The sequence below is a fragment of the Oncorhynchus keta genome, chromosome 19 (assembly GCF_023373465.1).
Source record: "Oncorhynchus keta strain PuntledgeMale-10-30-2019 chromosome 19, Oket_V2, whole genome shotgun sequence".
NCBI classification, from domain to species: domain Eukaryota; kingdom Metazoa; phylum Chordata; class Actinopteri; order Salmoniformes; family Salmonidae; genus Oncorhynchus; species Oncorhynchus keta.
In genome coordinates, this window is record NC_068439.1 from 29273921 (window position 1) to 29295628 (window position 21708).

General features: G+C 42.0%; 1 protein-coding gene across 5 annotated transcripts in view; it reads left to right on the top strand.

Moving 5' to 3' along the window:
• The first annotated feature begins 946 nt into the window (after window positions 1–946).
• The window catches only part of LOC118371171 (phosphatase and actin regulator 4A-like), a 46893-nt gene continuing 26131 nt past the window's right edge, over window positions 947–21708 (top strand). The window contains exons 1-3 of one of the 5 annotated variants that reach the window (XM_052470172.1): window positions 947–1458; window positions 7882–7985; window positions 17484–17528. In XM_052470172.1, the coding sequence (XP_052326132.1) occupies window positions 17516–17528 (13 nt within the window). In that variant the 5' untranslated portion in view covers window positions 947–1458; window positions 7882–7985; window positions 17484–17515. Of the gene's footprint in view, window positions 1459–1645; window positions 1735–3230; window positions 3333–7881; window positions 7986–17483; window positions 17529–21708 lie in introns of those variants that run through there. The other 4 variants (XM_052470171.1, XM_052470167.1, XM_052470169.1 and 1 more) reach the window with 4 other exon arrangements.

Sequence of the window (21708 nt, forward strand, 5' to 3'; positions counted from 1 at the left end):
CTTTTATTGGAGATTAGATAAGACACGTCAGATTTATTTGACTAGGCAAGTCAGTTAAGAACAAATTGTTATTTTAATTGATGGTCTAGGAACAGTGGGTTATATATAGGTGCCTGTTCAGGGGCAGAATGACAGACCTTGTCAACTCGGGGATTTGAACTTGCAACCTTCCAGTTAATAGTCCAACACTCTAACCACTAGGCTAACTTGCTGCCACATTTGATGTATAATAAAATAAATGTGCTCCTGTACAATAAAATAGCCAAGCCTTTTTGTGAAATAGCTCAAAGGTCTTTACACTCTCGCTCTCTCCCAAACTCTTTACACTCTCTCCCAAACGGCACCCTAGTCCCTATATAGTGCACTACTTTTGAGCAGGACTGTCCTTCCCGCTCTCCCTCGTTTCCCTGTCAGATCTTGCTGGTATTTCTAAATAATCCAGTAGGTGGCAGCCCAAGTAAAGTGTGGCCTTATCTTTACCCTGCAATTTCAAAAAATGACCAGCAGAGATCAGAGTACTCACATTTCTGACAGCTGAAGAACAAGCATTTTAGCTTCGACAATGCAATCATATCACATTAAGATAACTTTATTGATCAATTGCACACAAGGTCCAACCGAAATTTTACTTCCGCTTTTAACCCTACCCCCTCCGAAAGACACATACATACATTGGATTTTGGAGAGGCATGGGGGGTTTAATTGCCTTGCTCAAGGGCACAATGAATGTGAGCAGACTCACGAGCAACTGCGCCCTCTCATGATGAGTTAATATTTTTTTTGTGGCCCTCACCCCCATCTATCGCTTGTGAGGATAGGCCTATCATCATACAGTCAGTCATCTCTGATTTTGAAATCAACTCCAGTCATTTGGAGATGGGAAGGGATATTATTTTCCGTGGTCCAGCGAACACTAACAATGCGCCTCACAGTCAAACAAACATTTTGTTGTGTCAAACTTTACGTGACATTTCATTACCATGCCATCCTCGGAGTGGCCGCATTGTTTGTACGAGCTTAGCTAAAAATGTCTACCCTCGATGTATACGTTTGTTTCCAGTGCATTCTTTCTTTTGATTCTCAATGTTTGGAAAGCACATCCATCTACAATAATAGGCCGCAAAAAAACCGAATAACCTACAGGTCATTGCAAAAGTTGGTTCGCCTCATTTTACATCTTCAGTGCGCCTGTGCAGACTCACTAATCTGTCCACTTTCAACAGCGATTTCTGGGCACAGTTTTCAAATTGGTAGCTAGCGACTACGTAAATTAATATATATCTAAGCAGTCTATCTACAAATGAAAATGTATACACTATAGTAACCTGATATTAGTTGTTGCTTGAGTTTTGGCACCTTCGGTAGCTAAATTACCTGTATATTTTAACTAGTTCCGGCGTTGTAGCTAACACGGGGATTTAAGTCGAGCGACTCAGCTTTTGGAACAATATTTCAAAGGTAAGTGCATAGCTAGCTATTATATCTTGTTTTTCAAGATACATAACTGTCTCACTGAGAACATGCATTATTGTGTTCATTGTTAGGTCAGGAAAGTAGTTAACTGGTTAGTGAATAGCTAGTCATTCAGAGATTAGCCGGAACTACTATAGCCACCTGTTGCTTGCTTACGTCAGCTATTTTACTTGTAAATTCCAGTACTTTTACTATAGTAGTGTATCACATCACATACGTTGTGTATCAACATGCGAGCTAGCCTTTTCATTAACGTTATAGGTAAGGTCAATCTTTATTCTGTCTGATTAAATGTTCTTATAGCTAACCAGCTACAGTAACTATATGATAAATTAGCGCAACTAGCTTGCTGGCTATCCAGCCAGGTAAAGTCGGGTGCAATGCACAACCCCATTTTCCATAACATAACTCGTTTGCCGATTATTTTGTGCCACTATAACGTTAATGGCACAGTCAACATTTTGCCGACCAAATACTAAGTTGATGGTAAGTTAGTTAGCGCATTAGTTATTTCTGCTTGATGATAGACCCAGTCAGTGCCCTGCTCTAGTTTGCCCACCTGTAATGCCAATCTTATAGGTTATTGAAGGCCGAATAGACTTGACTTTTACCACAATTTCACACTATTTCCATCTGTATGCCATCAAATAGGCATAAAAGCAGTTTAACACACACACACGTGCCAACAAAAGCTGTTTTAAATGGGCTCGGTCTATTTTGTCTACGACAGTCATCAGTTGGAATGTTTTCAGGACATCGTGTATCATCACGTCAGCAAAAAAACCGATTGGGCCATTGTTTACAGATGGCTCATTTCTGGGGTCCTTGATCAACAAAATCTAAACTATTAGTTTTCACCAAAATAACGTTTCATGTCGAGACATATCTAATATCTCTTGGAACAATACTTACGATTCACCCCCCCTACTATTTCGTGAACAAACGCTCACACTTGACTTTGCTGATAGTAAGTACATTTTAACTCAATAAAGTAACTATGACTGATATGTGGTTGTCCCACCTAGCTATTTTAAGATGAAAATACACTCGCTGTAAGTCGCTATGGATAAGTGTCTGCTAAATGACTAAAATATAGATGTCAGGTTGAATGTGTCTTTCGCTGTCAAATAAGTGTTTAAAACCCGTTTTTATCCAGGGTCTCTTGTAGTGTGATTTCAATGTCGCTTACTCTCGCGTGGTCTAGAATGGACTACAATGGCAGCCCACAGGTAGAAAATGGGAGACTCTAAATAAAACTTATTTTAAATGCTTATTTGATAGCGAAGGACCTATTCAACATGCCAGATCGTAAGTATTGTTCCTAGAGATATTGGAAATGCCTCTGTTGATGGGAAACTTTATTTTGGTGAAACAGTAGTTTAGGTTTGGTTGATCAAGGGTGCCAGGCTGTAAACAATGGCTCGTTGCAGGACTAAGCATACAGTAATAACCCTTTGAGGGTTATCATTCAGCATTATTAGTTTCTCCAGTTTAATTACCCTGTGCCTCATTCAGTTTGATCTCTCTGGTTTCATTACGGTTGTGATTTGAATTGAAAAGAGACTGCTTGTGTAACCATGTAAAACATAAGACTGTCATGTTGCTGGGCGTTTTAGTTTCCACTCATTTAGAGAGTAGAGGAGCAAATAACTCTCAGGAATTCCTTTACAGCCATTTCTGCTTGTTCCAACAAGTGTCAAGTGCCTTCAGTGCTGACTGGAGGTGGTAAACAGCTCTGTAGAATAGGATACCTCAGGGTTTGTCTGAGTCGTCCGTTTTTTTTAAGAGAGAAGATGAAAGAAAGGGATTGTTTTATCAGATCGAGGTACGCAATTGTATGCTCGTCAGTCGTTTTAAAGGTAAGGCTATTGTTTCACATTTTTTTATATAGGCTGCTTTAACACTTCACTGCAAAAGGTGATGGATATCTGTAGTCTGGGTTCAAGTCCATGGTTTTAGTGAGGAGGTTGTAACGTAATTTTTCTGAACAGAAAATGATAGATTTCTTCACTTTCCAATTCAGCACATCGTCACATCCATGCTACCTGATTAATAGGCCTACATGTAGTTAATTAGGGCCTATTTGTTTCCAATGGAAAGTTAATGATATGTGGTTCATTGTTTCAGACTTGTAATGGTTACTGTTCTGCTGTCAGTTGGCTATATGAATAAATTATAACAAGCCCCCCTCTGTGTGTTGACATGGCCAGTGCTGCAGAATGAACCCGACACAATGGGTGATTGTATCCACCCAGGTCTTCCAAGCTCTTCCCAGGCTCGCAGCATTATGCTCTGCTCTAGGAACAAGCCTTAAATAGGATGTCAGGGAGTACAGATTAAGCGGCACTGGTTGTTGCTCTCTACAATATTTATGAACGCTATCTCACAATGAAAATGGAGAGCAGCTGATTTAGCACCAGAAGTAAATTTATGTATGTGTTTTGTTGCATCAGTTCAGTTTGAGAAGTTACTTTTCAAATGCCAGGTACAGGTGGCATTTCTAATCTGTAGCCTAATAAGTAAAACATCAAACATTAGGTAGGTGGTTATATTTGTTAGATCTCACATGTACAAGTGTGTATTATAAACGTGTGAATTGTAAATGTGTTTTTTGCTTATCGTAACTCCCCCTGAGACACCCTCGGATAGTAGGGTCATGGCCAGGGTCTGGCATTATCAATGGCAATTCTGACGCAATTGGGGTTAGGTGCCTTGTTCAAGGGCACATTTGCCGATTTCTTTCACCTTAATGGCTCAGGGATTTAGGGCATCGAATAGTCCCCGGGATATGCAACTGTTCAGGAAAGTCAGGAACCAATACACGCAGTCAGTCAGGAAAGCTAAGGCCAGCTTCTTCAGGCAGAAGTTTGCATCCCGTAGCTCCAACTCCAAAAAGTTCTGGGACACTGAAGTCCATGGAGAACAAGAGCACCTCCTCCCAGCTGCCCACTGCACTGAGGCTTGGTAACACGGTCACCACCGATAAATCCATGATTATCGAAAACTTCAATAAGCATTTCTCAACGGCTGGCCATGCCTTCCGCCTGGCTACTCCAACCTCGGCCAACAGCTCCGCCCCCCCCGCAGCTCCTCGCCCAAGCCTCTCCAGGTTCTCCTTTACCCAAATCCAGATAGCAGATGTTCAGAAAGAGCTGCAAAACCTGGACCCGTACAAATCAGCTGGGCTTGACAATCTGGACCCTCTATTTCTGAAACTATCTGCCGCCATTGTCGCAACCCTTATTACCAGCCTGTTCAACCTCTCTTTCATATCGTCTGAGATGCCCAAGGATTGAAAGCTGCCGCAGTCATCCCCCTCTTCAAAGGGGGAGGGACACCCTGGACCCAAACTGTTACAGACCTATATCCATCCTGCCCTGCCTATCTAAGGTCTTCGAAAGCCAAGTCAACAAACAGGTCATTGACCATCTCGAATCCCACCGTACCTTCTCCGCTGTGCAATCTGGTTTCCGAGCCGGTCACGGGTGCACCTCAGCCACACTCAAGGTACTAAACGATATCATAACCGCCGTCTTCATTGACCTTGCCAAGGCTTTCGACTGTCAATCACCATATTCTTATCGGCAGACTCAGTAGCCTCGGTTTTCGTATGACTGCCTTGCCTGGTTCACCAATTACTTTGCAGACAGAGTTCAGTGTGTCAAATCGGAGGGCATGCTGTCCGGTCCTCTGGCAGTCTCTATGGGGGTGCCACAGGGTTCAATTCTCGGGCCGACTCTTTTCTCTGTATATATCAATGATGTTGCTCTTGCCGCGGGCGATTCCCTGATCCACCTCTACGCAGACGACACCATTCTATATACTTTCGGCCTGTCATTGGACACTGTGCTATCTAACCTCCAAACGAGCTTCAATGCCATACAACACTCCTTCCGTGGCCTCCAACTGCTCTTAAACGCTAGTAAAACCAAATGCAAGCTTTTCAACCGATCGCTGCCTGCACCCGCATGCCCAACTAGCATCACCACCCTGGATGGTTCCAACCTTGAATATGTGGACATCTATAAGTACCTAGGTGTCTGGCTAGACTGTAAACTCTCCTTCCAGACTCATATCAAATATCTCCAATCGAAGATCAAATCAAGAGTCAGCTTTCTATTCCGCAACAAAGCCTCCTTCACTCACGCCGCCAAGCTTACCCTAGTAAAACTGACTATCCTACCGATCCTCGACATCGGCGACGTCATCTACAAAATTGCTTCCAACACTCTACTCAGCAAACTGGATGCAGTTTATCACAGTGACATCCATTTTGTCACTAAAGCACCTTATACCACCCACCACTGCGACTTGTATGCTCTAGTCGGCTGGCACTCGCTACATATTCGTCGCCAGACCCACTGACTTCAGGTCATCTACAAGTCCATGCTAGGTAATGCTCCGCCTTATCTCAGTTCACTGGTCACGATGGCAACACCCATCCGTAGCACGTGCTCCAGCAGGTGTATCTCGCTGATCATCCCTAAAGCCAACACCTCATTTGGCCGCCTTTCGTTCCAGTAGTCTGCTGCCTGTGACTGGAACGAATTGCAAAAATCACTGAAGTTTATCTCCCTCACCAACTTCAAACATCAGCTATCTGAGCAGCTAACCGATCGCTGCAGCTGTACATAGTCTATTGGTAAATAGCCCACGCATTTTCACCTACCTCATGCCCATACTGTTTATATTTATTTACTTTTCTGCTCTTTTGCACACCAATATCTCTACCTGTACATGACCATCTGATTTATCACTCCAGTGTTAATCTGCAAAATTGTAATTATTCGCCTACCTCCTCATGCCTTTTGCACACATTGTATATAGACTCCCTTTTTTTCTACTGTTATTGACTTGTTAATTGTTTACTCCATGTGTAACTCTGTTGTCTGTTCACACTGCTATGCTTTATCTTGGCCAGGTCGCAGTTGCAAATGAGAACTTGTTCTCAACTAGCCTACCTGGTTAAATAAAGGTAAAATAAAAAAAGGGATTTGAACTAGCAACCTTTCAATTACTGGCCCATGCTCTTAACTGCTAGGCTACATGTCGCCCATGTAGGCAATGTGTGTATGTAATTGGTACAGTCGAAGGAGCACCCACACGGTCACACACACACTTTCATTTTGATGAAAGTACCCAAAATCTCATGGCTGCATCACCTTACCAAACCTCAAAATCTGGCTTCCTTCACCTGTCACTTCATTCCTTTTTGTGTCAGGTTCTGGTTTCCCGATGTAAGAGAGAGGCCATAGGACTCTAAAACAGTCAAACAATCACCTAAACATACCAATAAGCACAGAGAGATGGGTCATTACCTGCTCTGCTCACCATTTTAAGTTCAATGGCGCTAGACCGAGGTGTGTGTAAGACTATCTGTTACTTTTTCAAGTGTTCAGGCCAGGACCTATTGTGCATTATGGAGGCCTAGTCTAACCTCTAGTTTACTCTCAGATTGGCCACACAAAGGAGCAGCAGCCAGGTGAACATTTTGTTTGCCTTTCCTGCCTGCTCATAACAGGTCATGTGTTGCTTTTTAAAAGCTAGCCTAGTCTACCTCTCCAGATCTGCATGGGAGTTGAAGTAGTCTATGAGCTCGGCCCTAATGCACAGCTTGGCATTTTGAGTATGGAACTGAGTGAAGCACAGATCTTTCTCTGTAGTGAACAATTTGTGGGCAACCTCACACTGTCTTTACTCAGGCATCCATGTGAAGGTCAAAAGCATTGGCTATATACATGTAGGCCTATAAGAAATAGTCTACTGATTATGCCATTCAATATAAGCAAGCATAATAACCAGGCAGATACTTGGCAAGCTCTGTCTAGTTCCACAGGTGCCTGAGCCTAATGCCCTGGCACTGGGGATTAGTTAGGCTAATTTAAGTGGCGTACAGACGTACACTGCTACTGCCGTGGGGAATGACATCACGTGTTTCTGTGTCAGTGTCTACTCACTGCAGGGACATTGCCAAACCGGTTAGACGGAGCATAGCTGACCATGCGTGAGATTGCTGCAGCTGAAACAGGACGGCCTAGCCTATGTTCTGACTGTTCTAATGGTTATTTACATCTCCAACGTGCAGCAGCTACGTTAATGTTTAGGTTCATCAGTTCAAGCGGTTTGTTTTTCATGTTGTCAAGGTGAAGTTGTCATGATGTGTCTGGATGTATAAGTCCCTAGTGTCCGTCCCTGACCTTCTCCTTGGTAGAGATATTGATCTGTATGCGTTTTATCGGCCCCAGCGGGCTTCAGTGTTGTCAGCACTCTCTAGTACAGTACAGCGCTATACAAATCTGCAGTAGTAGTCACACCTCCAGTCTGTCAGGCTGTTTTCCATGTGGAGTATGTTATTTTGTTTGACCTTCACCGACTTTGTTTTTCTCTTTTATATATAAATAATTCAAGTCCTTCACAGAAGTCAGGAATCCCAGACACTACTTGGCTCTAATCCCAGGAATCCCAGACACTACTACTGACTGGGGACGTTACAAGGCCTATGGTCTTCTGAAGTGAGTAAGTAACCTAGCTGTTGGCCCAGAACGGGCTCTACTTAGTCCAAGTCGTGCTCACTGACCACCTTGCCAGGGCTGTTACCTTCTGATTGGTACAGTGGTTCCTCCTTTAACTTCTTGACGCTACCCATCCCTGTCGCGGGATCATCGTCATCAGCAACCGCTGAATAGCATAGCGCAACAGTCATATAATATTACTAAAAAAATATTCATATTCATAAAATCACAAGTGCAATATTGCAAAACACAGCTTATCCTTTTGTTAATCCACCTGTCGTCTCAGATTTTGAAATTATACTTCACAGCGAAAGCAATCCAAGCGTTTGTAAGTTTATCGATAGCCTAGCATAGCATTATGTACACTTAGCATCAGGAAGCTTGGTCACGAAAATCCGAAAAGCAATCAAATTAACCTTTTACCGTTGATCTTCGGATGTTTTCACTCACGAGATGTTCCTTTTGTTCCATAAAGATTATTTTTATACCCAAAATACCGACGTTTGTCGCATTATGTTCAGAACTCCACAGGAAAGAGCGGTCACGACATCGCAGATGGAAATTCCAAATAGTCTTCATAATGTCAACAGAAACATGTGAAATGTTTTTTATAATCATTCCTCGGGTAGTTTTAAAAATATATATTCGATAATATATCAACCGAGTGTTGAGGTTTTTCAATAACAGCGGGAGGAACAATGGTGGCTTTACTCTGTAGAGCAAAAACTCACTCAGAGCCCCCACCTATCCACTTACGCAATGATCTTTCACGCTCATTTTTCAAAATAAAAGCCTGAAACTGTCTAAAGACTGACACCTTAGGGAAGCCATAGAAAAATGAATCTGGTTGATATCCCTTTAAATGGAGGATAGGCATGCAAAGGAACAGAAGGGTTTCAAAATAAGAGGCACTTCCTGATTGGATTTTCCTCAGGGTTTCGCCTGCAATATCAGTTCTGTTATACTCACAGACAATATTTAGACAGTTTTGAAAACTTCAGTGTTTTCTATCTATATGCATATTCTAGCATCTGGTCCTGAGAAATAGGCTGTTTACTTTGGGAACGTTATTTTTCCAAACATAAAAATAGTGCCCCCTAGCTTCAAGAAGTTAACACCCCCGCTTCATTGATTTTCCTCACTTTGACACGAGGGGGTATATAAGCCAACCCGACTTGCTGAAGGTGTGTGCACACTACGGTCGGATATCCTCAAAAGGAAACCCAGTCGATCACGCCTAGCGGTATCACCGAGGCTTTTCTACTTTACATACTGTGCATCAGTAGATAAAAGTTGCGAGAATACGCCGTGGGACTTGGAGGTAATTTGTGGTTTAGTACGGTACCCTGCGTCACCACTTCATTGCTCCAGACCAGCGCGAGGGAGTTAGACACTGATTATGCTTTTGGGTCCTACTGTGTCTCTAACTGACAATGAATGGGTGACATAAACCTAAATAGTAACTGATAATTGTGCACGACTTCAGTATTACTTACTAAAATGTTACACTAGGGTTTTTAATATTTTATTTTGTTAGGATTATTTTGCTCATACTGTAGTACTGTATGCCACTCCCGTCCGGTCACATTGTACAGCACCTGAGTGGCACAATGGTCTAAGACACTGCATAGCAGTGCAAGCTGTGTTGCTACAGATGTTGGTTCAATACCCATGGTGGCCTCGACTGGGAGACCCATGAGATGACTGTGATTTAGAATATTTTTTTTTAAGAGGGAGAAAAACCTACAAACAGGCTTTATTTACAAATTAGTAACAATGTCTCGTCCCATGTTCAAGAAGGGCCTCTTTCTCGCTCATTTTACATTATTTGAAAACAAAATCATTTCCAATTATTTCTTTTTTCAACAAAGTGACTATTATTAATTTAGAATTATATAAAATCCCATTTGATATTCTCACAGATATATTATTAACCTTGTTATTAGCAGGACAATATATATTGGTTATGGCTACCGAGTGGCACACAATGGGACTGCCTTGAAGTTCTCCAGCTGTATCCACTGAAAGTGCGTAAGGTTCAAGGCGCCAGGGGGCAGGGGCACAGGATGGGCTGCAGAGCCACGCACAGAAGACCGACCAAGCCCATGGGGAAGGGAGGAAGGGGGAGGGGTTGGACCGCCACACTGACAACACTTTAGGGGCATTGCACTAATAATGGCGCTGACTAGGGAAATGTTCCCACTGTTCTGTTCTTAGTGCCAGTCTGCAGGTTCAAACTAAAACAATGTAATTAATAATGACATCTTTATGCTTTCGTTAGTAAAGTAATAAAAATACTCTTTCAAAATGCTGATGTTTATTTAGTTATGGATCCATAATGAATGACTATCACTGAATTACAGAAATATTGGAACAAAGTTTTCTAATGAAGGTAAGCAAATTGTTGCTTACTGGAAAATACTTTTCAAACACACAGTTACGTTGTACGTACCATTATGGCTATTAGCAGGACTATATTTTGGCCTTTATGGGTGGTGCACATTTGGCCCAGCATTTCTCTCCCTCTAAAACAGAAATAAATGTTTTTGCCTTTACAAATATGTTTGCCTTTATTCAGATTACAATTACTCTCTTTAGTGTGTTTTTGAAAACTAAATAACCTCATATCTTTATATATTATCAAGTTGATGACAGTCATATAGCTGGCACCTATGTAAAGCTGAGTGACTCACTCATTCATGGCTTTAGATCAAAATAAATAAGTACCAACATTCTTTCTGATAGTCTTTTAATAAAGAAATGTTTTGGTAATCCTGACCTGGACAGCATGTACAGTATTATAATAGCCCATTATGGGCTATTAGCAGGACAATATACCTTTACCAACACCTCTCTGTATTTTGATACTTTGTGGATGGGGCTCCGGAGTGGATGGTAAATTCTTATTTACAAGGACAGCTTCATCCTTCCTCCCCGTCGGGCAATTGAACCCCGGTCTCCAGCGTGCCTACAGGACACTGGATTCTTTAGCTAAATAGACCAGTACTGTACTCCCAAACGTCACGTTGTACAGAGCCATATTTTATGTTCCATCCTAATGGAAACCCAGAGGGTTTTTGTTTTCTTTGGAAGAGAAACAACCTAATATTAATTAAGCAAGTACCAGTCAAAAGTTTGGACACATCTACTCATTTCAGTGTTTTTCTTCGTTTTTACGGTTTTCTACATTGTAGAATAATAGTGAAGACATCACAACTATGAAATGACACATATGGAATCAGTTAAAAACAAAATCATATTTACGAGGACTGCCTACTCCTTCCTCCCTGTCGGGGATTTGAACCCCAGTCTCCCGCGTGCCCGCAATCTCTAATACAGCTATAATTGCAGGCTACCAAATGCTTCTCAAAGATGCCCTCTGGTGGTCAAACTAGCACTAACTAGCATTAATGATACCAGTGGTTCACACTTAAATAATGTGGCATAGAATTCTGTGGCATCATGCAAGCTGCGCCGCAGTACGCTGCAACTTCTAAAGGAGGACCTACTGTATGTAGGTCAAAGATTTGACTTCCTGTTTGAGATTTGGACCCATGTTCACTAGGCACATGTTGATGAACGTTGCAGATAGAAATGTCATATAGAGCAGACAAGAGTCCTTATTCTGCATTTCAGAGGGCTTCTTTGTTCTACATGACGTGCAGTGCCTTCATAAAGTTTTCACACCCCTTGACTTTTTCAAAATGTTGTTTTTACGTCCTGAATTTAAAATGTATTCAATTGAGATTATTTGTCACAATAATGTCAAAGTGGGATTATGTTTTTCTAGATTTTTCAACCCCTTTGTTATGGCAAGCCTAAAGTTCCCGGAGTAAAAATGTGCAAAGTCACATAAGTTGCATGGACTCTCTGTTCAATAATGGTGTTTAACATGATTTTTGAATGACTACCTCATCTCTGTACCCCACAAATACAATTATCTGTAAGGTCCCTCAGTTAAGCAGTGAATTTCAAACACAGATTCAACCACAAAGACCAGGGAGGTTTTCCAATGCCTCTCAAAGAAGAGCACCTATTGGTAGCTGGAAAAATAAAACATCTGACATTGAATATCCCTTTCAGCATGGTGAAGTTATTAATTACACTTTGGATGGTGTATCAATACACCCAGTCATTACAAAGAGACAGGTGTTCATCCTGACTCAGTTGCCGAAGAGGAAGGATACCGCTCGGTGATTTCACCAAATGGTGACTTTAAAACAGTTAGAGTTGAATGGCTGCGATAGAAGAATTGAGGAAGGATCAACAACATTGCAGTTACTCCACAATACTAACTTCATTCAGAGTGAAAAGAAAGAAGCCTGTAAAGAATGCAAGTATTCCAAAACATTCATCCTGTTTGCAACAAGGCACTAAAGTAATACTGCAAAGAATGTGGCAAAGCTATTCACTTTTTGTTCTGAACACAAAGTGTTATGTTTGGGTCAAATGCAATACAACACTCCATAATTTCAAGCATAGTTGTGGCTGCATTATGTTATGGAATGCTTGTAATTGTCACATGCCTGATCCAGTGGGAGGCACGGTGCTGAGGATGCAAACACTCTTATTTAATATCTGTACACTGTGAGTGTTGCTTTACCACTCTCCATCACTGATGTGGAGTACACCTCCGCTGGTATGTTTTGTCCAGAGGGGGGCAACTCCCGCTTTCTGTTTATTCACTGTTCCGAGCAGGCTAGTCTATGCAATCAACTTGTCTGCCATGGAAATTGATGTGAAGTTGTCCGTGGTCACATTTCTGCCTTTGCCCATGTAAGGCTCCCCGAGTCTCAAAGCCACAGTCTCGGACAGTTGCTCACCCGCTGGCCTTGTCTAATCTTTCCCCAGATATGAAAAGCATTGGTTTCGACACTGGCGGCTAACCAACATTTTACTGAAGTCACATGCACCATTATCAGTTTCTAGCACCCATTCATTGATGACAGAATAGCATATTTTAATTTTACGATTATTATGTTTCTAGTTTTTGCTTATAGTAGCCAGAGCAATTCTGCTGCGTGAGTGGTCATGTGCCTAATGCATGGACAACACGGATATTCTTCGAAAAATTGGCATTTGGACCTCTTGAATTTGGAGTTATTTGACAAAGGTAAGTGTCATAGAAACTGCAAAATATTATTTTTTGGATACTATATAGAAATCACAATGTTTTACCTGCATGTGACTGAAGGAGGATTTGATAAAGAAATTCTCCTTTCCCCACATCTGTCAATTACAATATGCGCCCTTCTCTTCATGTACAATTTGAATTTCCTAATGTTGTCACTCATCAGGTTATTGTCGATTTATCCTTGTCTATAGGTTAACTCTTATGTGTGAAATTAGTTTTGGTGTAATTTCAATGTGCAGGTTGACTGGCATCATTTGTTTCCCCCTCATCAACTTGGCTAGAGTCAAGGATGTTTTGTATTATTTTAAAGGCCTTCTGCAACTCATGGCATGTTTTAATTTCCCTTACATTAAATTAGTAATAGTTACAGTAAATTAAACATTCCTGTAGTAACAGATTATTTTTACAATGTAAAACGTCAGAGAATGGGATCAACCTGCAAGGTGTGCCATCAAATTATTAAAATGAGCGCCAACGCTGATAAATAGGCAGCTCATCATCATCACACTATTGTTCACACTACTCATCATCACACTACTACAGTCCTAATTTAAATTCTATTGTGAAGTAACTTACACAATTATCGCCCATTTGCCATTCATTAAGTGGGCTGGCATCGTTTGCTTTGCTAGATAGTCAAGTATATGTTTTTCATTATTCTAAAGGCCTACTGCAATATGTAGCCTGTTTTTGTTTCCATTCCAATACATTTGATTAGTAATAGAGTTATAGTAAATAAAACAGTCCCATAACAGCTTCTTTTTACAAATGAAATCATAAAAGAGAATGGTATCAACCTGCAAGGCATGCAGTCAAAATATTTACTGCTGATTTTTAATAGGCATCACACAAACTCATTGTTTCTAAATGAAATGAACCTCTTTTACCCTCCTTATTCAGTTAGGCCTAATTTAAATGCAATTGTGAAGTAAGGTGCACAATTATCCATTTGTCATTCATTCAGTGAAGAGCGAGAGACTGCATTAGTGCCTGGCTGGGTTCCAAAGTCCTACAGCACATTGTGTTGGCTGATTTTTAAGTTAGGAATAGGTGTGAGGAAAAACAGGTACAAGGGCTCATACTTTTCAGTGTGTGATTTTCAATTCTGACAAATGAGCAGTGTAAAATTCCAACCTTTTTCAGGAAAAGTCAGGGAAGGAGCAGGTCATAGCTTTTTTTTGTGGGCTGATAATTGAAATCATAATGTGGCCTACGGCAGTTCAAGTGTTAACTGGGGAGTGTTTCAGGATACAAAATAAATGCAATTGACCTAAGCACAAATCCTAGGGGAGAACCTGGTTCAGTCTGCTTTACATGAGATGAATTCACCTTTTATCAGACAATAACCTAAAACACAAGGCCAAATCTACACTGGGGTTGCTTACCAATAAGACGGGGAATGTTCCTGAGTCGCCTTGTTAGCTTTTTTGTCTAAAATCTGGCAAGACCTGAGAATGGTTGTCTTTCACTTTTTATTTTATTTAACTATGCAAGTCCGTTAACAAATGTTTATTTGCAATGAGAGCCTTCACCGGCCAAACCCGGACGACGCTGGGCCAATTGTGCGTCGCTCTATGGGACTCCTAATCACGGCCGGTTGTGAAACAGCCTGAATACGAACCAGGGTGTCTGTAGTGATGCCTCAAGCACTGAGATGCAGTGTCTTTGACCACTGCGCCACTCGGGAGCCCCAGTCTTGCAATGATCAACAACCCATTTGACAGAGCTTGAAGAATAATGGACAAAGGTTTCACAATCCAGGTGTGGACAGCTCCAAAGGTAATTCTGAATTGTATTGACTCAGGGTTACCTATCTAATCAAGAAATACTACTGTTTTTCATTATTATTTTTACAAATGTTCATATTTTGTTTGAGTATTTTGTGTACATTGTAAAAAATATATATTTAAAGACTAAATCCATTTTAATCCCACTTTGTAACACACACAACAACAAAAAATCCTGGGGTGTGAATACTATCTGGACATTCCACAAGGTTTTGAATAGCTGAACGCAACCCAACCTTGTTTCTGCTCAGGTTAGTCACGTGGGCAGCAGGGAGGGATTCTTTTTATTTTGGTCAGGAGACTTTGTTCAGGGACTACTACATTCCAAAGTGCTGTACTTACCACTCACCGCCCTACCCATTTCCTGCTATGATATTCCAGGACCACACCTACTCCTCACAAGCTGGGTGACCGCATAATTATGTGTTGCTGCATTGACTGTTCAATTCTGTAGTGATCTTCATGGGATTGGCCCTTTCTGGTAATCAACTTTGTCAGGTCCTGATCCAGCCCTGGGTCTGGTTGCATCTGCTTCAATGAACAAACAATCCCACTGGCTGTTTCTCTCTGTTCAAAGAGCTGCTCTGAGCCTCCCTGTATACCCTGTTAAGCTGTCCTAAACTGTGATTACAGGAAAGGTATCTGATCACTTGAAGAGATGATTGTTCCTGCGGACCATATACAGACAGGCTTCCATTTAATGTAATAAGTCACCGGCTCCACTTGGCCCGTCCCATTGTCAGAATAGAGAGTAACGTAATTAACTGGTGCTTTGTTTATACATTGTTTGTCATGTAATAGGCTGTAATAAAGAAACCCTACGTGATATCGCCTCCACATGTCAAAATCAAATTGTATGAGTCACATGCGCTGAATAAAACGGGTGTAGACCTTACAGTGAAATGCTTACTAACCAACAATGCAGTTAAAAAAACATAAGAAATAAAATTAACAAATAATTAAAGAGCAGCAGTAAAATAACTATGGCAAAACTAATATATATATATATATATCTCTATCACACACACACACGGGGGTACCGGTACAGTCAATGTGTGGGGGCACTAGTTGAGGTAATATGTACATGTAGGTAGAGTTATTAAAATGACTATGCATAGATGGGGGGGGCAATGCAAATAGTCTGGGTAGCCATTTTGTTTAGGTGTTCAGGAGTCTTATGGCTCGGGGTAGAAGCTACGGTACCGCTTTCCGTGCAGTAGCAGAGACAACAGTCTATGACTAGGATGGCTGGAGATTTTGACCATTTTTAGGGCCTTCCTCTGACACTGCCTGGTAGATGTCCTGGATGGAAGGAAGCTTGTTTCTGTAAATAAGCGGAAGCTGTGCAGCTGGTACTGTGGTTGTAATTGGCTAACAAACATTTAGAACCTGTGATGCAACCCTGCTTGAATCTGTTCCCTAAAAGCTTGATTGGAGCACATCAAAAAGACTGGGCAATAGACAAGTCAGCCCCTGACGGCTTTTGGCTGGGTTTTAAAATCCAGACAGACATTCACACTGACACTGGTTCATTTCTTCATCACCTGGGTCTCTTTCACATGGCCTCCCCCTTCTCTTCTATCTGCTTTTTGGGATTGTGTAAATCATCAATCTGAGTCTTGAAGATATTGTGGCCTGTAACACTAAATCTATTTGTTTGGGGGTGGTGAATGGAGGGAGAGGGGTCTTTGATGGGCAGCTCTCGGGGAATAGTGGGGGAATCTTGGATGGTTGTTGGCCTGGCTGTTGGGAGTTTAGGTCACTGGTTCGGGTCCCTGATTTGACTTGGTGGGAGATCTGTCGACATGCAGTTGGGCGGGGCGCTTGACCTTGGGTCGCTCTGGATGGGAGTCTGCTAGATGACTGAATGTAAATGTTCAGCAGCTTCACTGCAGGTTGTATGTATGTTATGTTATGTTATGGTTTGGTATGTTATGGTTTGGTATGTATGTTTGTTTTAAAAACAACTGTCCCATGTGCCCAGAGTCCTAAATGAATCGTGTGTATGAGTAAACATGGCATGTGTTTCTGTGTCTGAAGTGGAAAGCACAACATCAATGAATTATTTTCCTGTCTGGTGAGGGTCCATTAACGCAGTGAACACCACCGGTAGTTAGCAGACAGAGGATTAAGGGCCATGTTCATAACTTGGGACTGCCAGGGAAGGCGAGAGACTGATTTCTAAGCTCCATGTGTTCGAGCCTCTGCTAAACCATTTTGAATATGGGGCTAGAGCTATTCATTTTACGGTAACTAAACTGCTTCTTCCTGATTGAGGCTTGTCTTAGTCTGTTGGGGAGAGGAGAGCACCATTTCACTACTCTGTGGCTCCTCTCCCCCTCCTTAAAGACAATGCTAGGCCTGCTGGAAAGATGATCTAATATGGTGTGAATTACTCTTTTTAACCAACACTCTTATCATCAGATGTCCTTATCCCTCATATAAGTCTCCATTGACACACACACACACACACACACAGTCATCGCATTTGTTTGTGTCTGATGGTGCCTATTTTAATCTGTTGTTAATTCTACTTCCTCATTTGCTCAGTTTCGTCCCTTGTTTTGTCTGACTCAGGAGCTGTTGTCTGCTGTGCTTTGGACTCTGTGATGGCAAATCGGGGTAAGAAAAGTATGATTTCTATGTAGGCCTGTATCCTATTCTATCATAGCCTACTCCTTTATGAAAATGGCTTCATTTCTAACCTGTCATACCCTTTTGTGTAAATGGCTTAGGCCTTGTCTAGGAAAATTAGATTTTGTAAGTGGTGGTCTTAGGGCAAAAGCTAAGTCAAACATCTGAAAACCCACAGAAGACTGTTCTAGCCTAGCTAAGTCTCACATGCGACAGTGTTGTGCTTTTGGAGACTACTATCAGACATGGTATCAGGAAAGCCGAAAGTGGTGAGTCAACACTAATAGTATAAAGTTGCTGCGCTGGCGATACTCGGCAGTCCTATCCATTATGGGGTGGGCTCATACGTGACACATAGCCCCTGACTGTTTCAACAGAGCTATTTGATTGGGCCTGTCCCAGAGCACCCACCTGTATGGGGCTATCTGATTGGGTCTTTCCCCAAGCATAGGACACACCTGTAAAGGTTAGGAAACAGCTGTTTTTCTCTACCAGCCCCACACAGCCTTGGCTCTCGTCTCTTGTTTCAACCGCAGAAGGACCTCCGTGTGAGTCCATGGAAGTGGACATAGTATCTGGTCCAGACTTGGTAGTTGCTGCCTGTCCTTGTCGCAGACCTATCTGTTCTGTTAATTGATCTATGAAAGGCTCAAATGGTTGTACGATCAGAGTATAGATGTGAGTAAAATGCTGTTTCTGTTGGTGATTTTGTTTGTTCTGATGAATGTTTTTTGTATTTTATTTCTGAAACTGTTGAACAATGTCAGTTATTTGTAAGGTGGTTTTATCTGAAAGACTGAATATGATAATTGAATGAGAGAGGTGTGACTTGTTTGTACTGGAAGCTAATCCACATCATGTGATGGTTACTGTGTGTGGCCTTCCTAAGCCAGGCAGTGAAAGATGTGGGGGCTGGTCTGGGTTCTCATTTATTAAACTGTGCAGAGGATTCGCGTCAAATGGTGGTATAAAATATTCTGATATATAACACAGTTATACACAGTGCTCACCCATGTCCCACGCCGGTTCCCCTTCATAAATCACGATCAACTCGAAATTTGGAGCGCCTTGTCCCGCCCTTTTTAACGGCCATAGTTTCCTAGAAATAGTCAGTGAAACGCCACTAATTAATATTCATCCATACTGTGTGCATGACGGCAAATCCTGACAGAAAGGCAAAAAAAAAAGAAAAGAATGGAAGTTCTTGTAGTGGAGGTTGAAGCAAGAAAATAAAAAGTGTGGACACAGTGTATGCATTACAATTGCCAAAAAGGCGCTTGTGGCAGATGCTCTGGATGCTGGTGGAGGGGGACACAGACAATTCAGGTATGTAATTAGTATTCCCTCGTTTTGAAAAGAGTAAACCAAATGCATTCAAGTTGTTTTAAACATTTATTTACACAAACAATTGGCATTTTCTATTGTTTTTGGTCGCTGCCTGTACCAACGGGGTCAGTGGAGCTGCAGCTGAGCAGGAGCTGAGTGCGCCCAGCCTCCACTGCACCTTGTGCGTCACAACCCTCCAGTGTCCGTGTTCACACAGATGCAGTCCTGCAAACGCAAAGAGACACCATCGACGCTATTAACGAGACTGCCAGGGAGTTGAAGGAAATAATAAATATTTTGTGTGATATAAGCTGTACATTGAAAGAATTACCCCAAAATGTTTATTTGTTTGCATACCTTGTGTTTTTACAAGCGATGAATCACATCCACACGCTGGCTTTAATGTGGTAAAGCCACATTCCTTAGCTGTGCCACATTATGTATATCACAGCACACAGGCCCCACAATGTCGCAGACCTATTCAGGCTTGTATAAAAGGTTTCCGCCTGAGTCGTCGCTTCTGCTTTTCAGAAGCCCGATGGTGCGCTCCACAACAGAACGTACCTGGCAATGGTGCACATTGTAGTTCCTCTGCGCTCTGTGGGTTGGAAAAAGGGGTGTGCAGCCACCGCTTGAGGGGATAGCCACTGTCGCCTGCAAGATTTAGTGAATGGGTTAGGCACTGCAGTAGAGAAATTGCAATTGATTTAGAATTTCTACATTACTCATTCTTAACTAGAAGCCAGCCATCACGCACAGCTCCGGCCTCAAGTCTGCACCCAACACTGCTGTTTCTCCATATCAATGAGTCATGGGTTGACCCAGGCCACCGAGCCACTACATTAGTCAGTACCATGTCCGCATCACATTTGATGTAGACATTAATAGAATGCAAATGCTTTCGATTTAATGAAAGCTAATTCATTCTTACTCGGTGACCTTATAGCAACACGAGTGCAGATAATAGCACCGAATACATTTGGGAAACCGAACATTGCTGCAAATGGCACTTTTTTTATTTGCCTGTCCACACACCGTGTAAGGAAACTTATCTAGAAGTGCGTCAATCCAATTAAACCTCATAACACGTCTGGTTTAACATGACTAAATGTAGGTCAGGGATCTCTCAGCCAGTCAGCCAATTCCCTTTGAAAAGTGCCGGTTGCCAGAAATCCGAGGGTTGTCGGGACTTGAAGTAGGACAGGCATGGCTTGGTATCTGCGGGTGCTTCTCTGTAAAGCTGGGCCCAATACAGCACAGACATCCAAGAGAACAGCTCTTGGTAATCTGAACCGCCTCATAAGTCACTCATCATTGGCCAGTAAATCTCGCTGGTCTCTGAAAATTTGCTCTCTCCAAATTCTTCCATTTGGCAAATCTTCCATTTGGCAAATCTTCCAACAGTGCCAAAGCAGCCATTGTGCATCATTATGCATTGTAATTGCATGTCTTTTTTATACCCACCCATTTGATTGTCAAAGCTACCCAATTGCATAACACCTTCAGGTGTGGTAATTACCCTGATTGTAACTGACAATGGCAGGGCCATTATTACATTGACAGTTCTGCGCAACGAACATGTGATAACATGTATCTGCCCGACCGAGGCATTGAAAACGGCATCAGTTTAAATGTAATTTGTCCTACTGTTCACCTTATTATTTGAGAATACATTTCATAACATGCAACTCTTGTTTAATAATTACAGATCCAATTAAATATGTACCTGTGGATGTATTTCAAGGCCTATCTTCAAACTCAGTGCCTCTTTGCTTGACATCATGGGAAAATCTAAAGAAATCAGCCAAGACCTCCACAATTCTGTTTCATCATTAAGAACAATTTCCAAATGCCTGAAGATACCCCGTTCATTTGTACAAGCACGCAGGTATTAACACCATGGGACCATGCAGCCGTCATACCGCTCAGGAACAAGATGCTTTCTGTCTCCTAGAGATGAACCTACTTCAGTGCGAAAAGTGCATGTCAATCCCAGAACCACAGCAAAGGACCTTGTGAAGATGCTGGAGGAAACGGGTACAAAAGTATCTATATCCACAGTAAAACAGGTCCTATATCAACATAACCTGAAAGACTACTCAGCAAGGAAGAACCCACCGTTTCAAAACCGCCATTTAAAAAAGCCAGGCTATGGTTTGGAACTGCACATGGGGACGAAGATTGTACTTTTTGGAGAAATGTCCTCTGGTCTGATTAAAGAAAAATCGAGCTATTTGGCCATAATGACCATGGCTGTGTTTGGAGGAAAAAGGGGGAGGCTTGCAAGCTGAAGAACACCATCCCATTTGTGAAGCACGAGGGTGGCAGCGTCATGTTGTGGGGGTGCTTTGCTTCAGGAGGGACTGGTGCACTTCACAAAATAGATGGCATCATGGGGAAAGAAAGTTGTGTGGATATATTGAAACAACATCTCAAGACATCAGTCGGGAAGTTTAAGCTTGGTCGCAAATAGGTCTTCCAAATGAACAAGGACTCCAAGCATACTTCCAAAGTTGTGGCAAAATGGCTTAAGGACAACAAAGTCAAGGTTTTGGAGTGGCCATCACAAAGCCCTGACCTCAATCCTCTAGAAAATTTGTGGGCAGAACTGAAGAAGTGTGTGCGAGCAAGGAGGCCTACAAACCTGACTCAGTTACACCAGCTCTGTCAGGAGGAATGGGCCAAAATTCACCCAACTTATTGTGGGAAGCTTGTGAAAGGCTCCCTGAAACATTTGACCCAAGTTAAACAATTTAAAGGCAATGCTACCAAATACCAATAGTGTATCCAAACTTCTGACCCACTGGGAATGTGATAAGAAATAAAAGCGGAAAGAAATAAT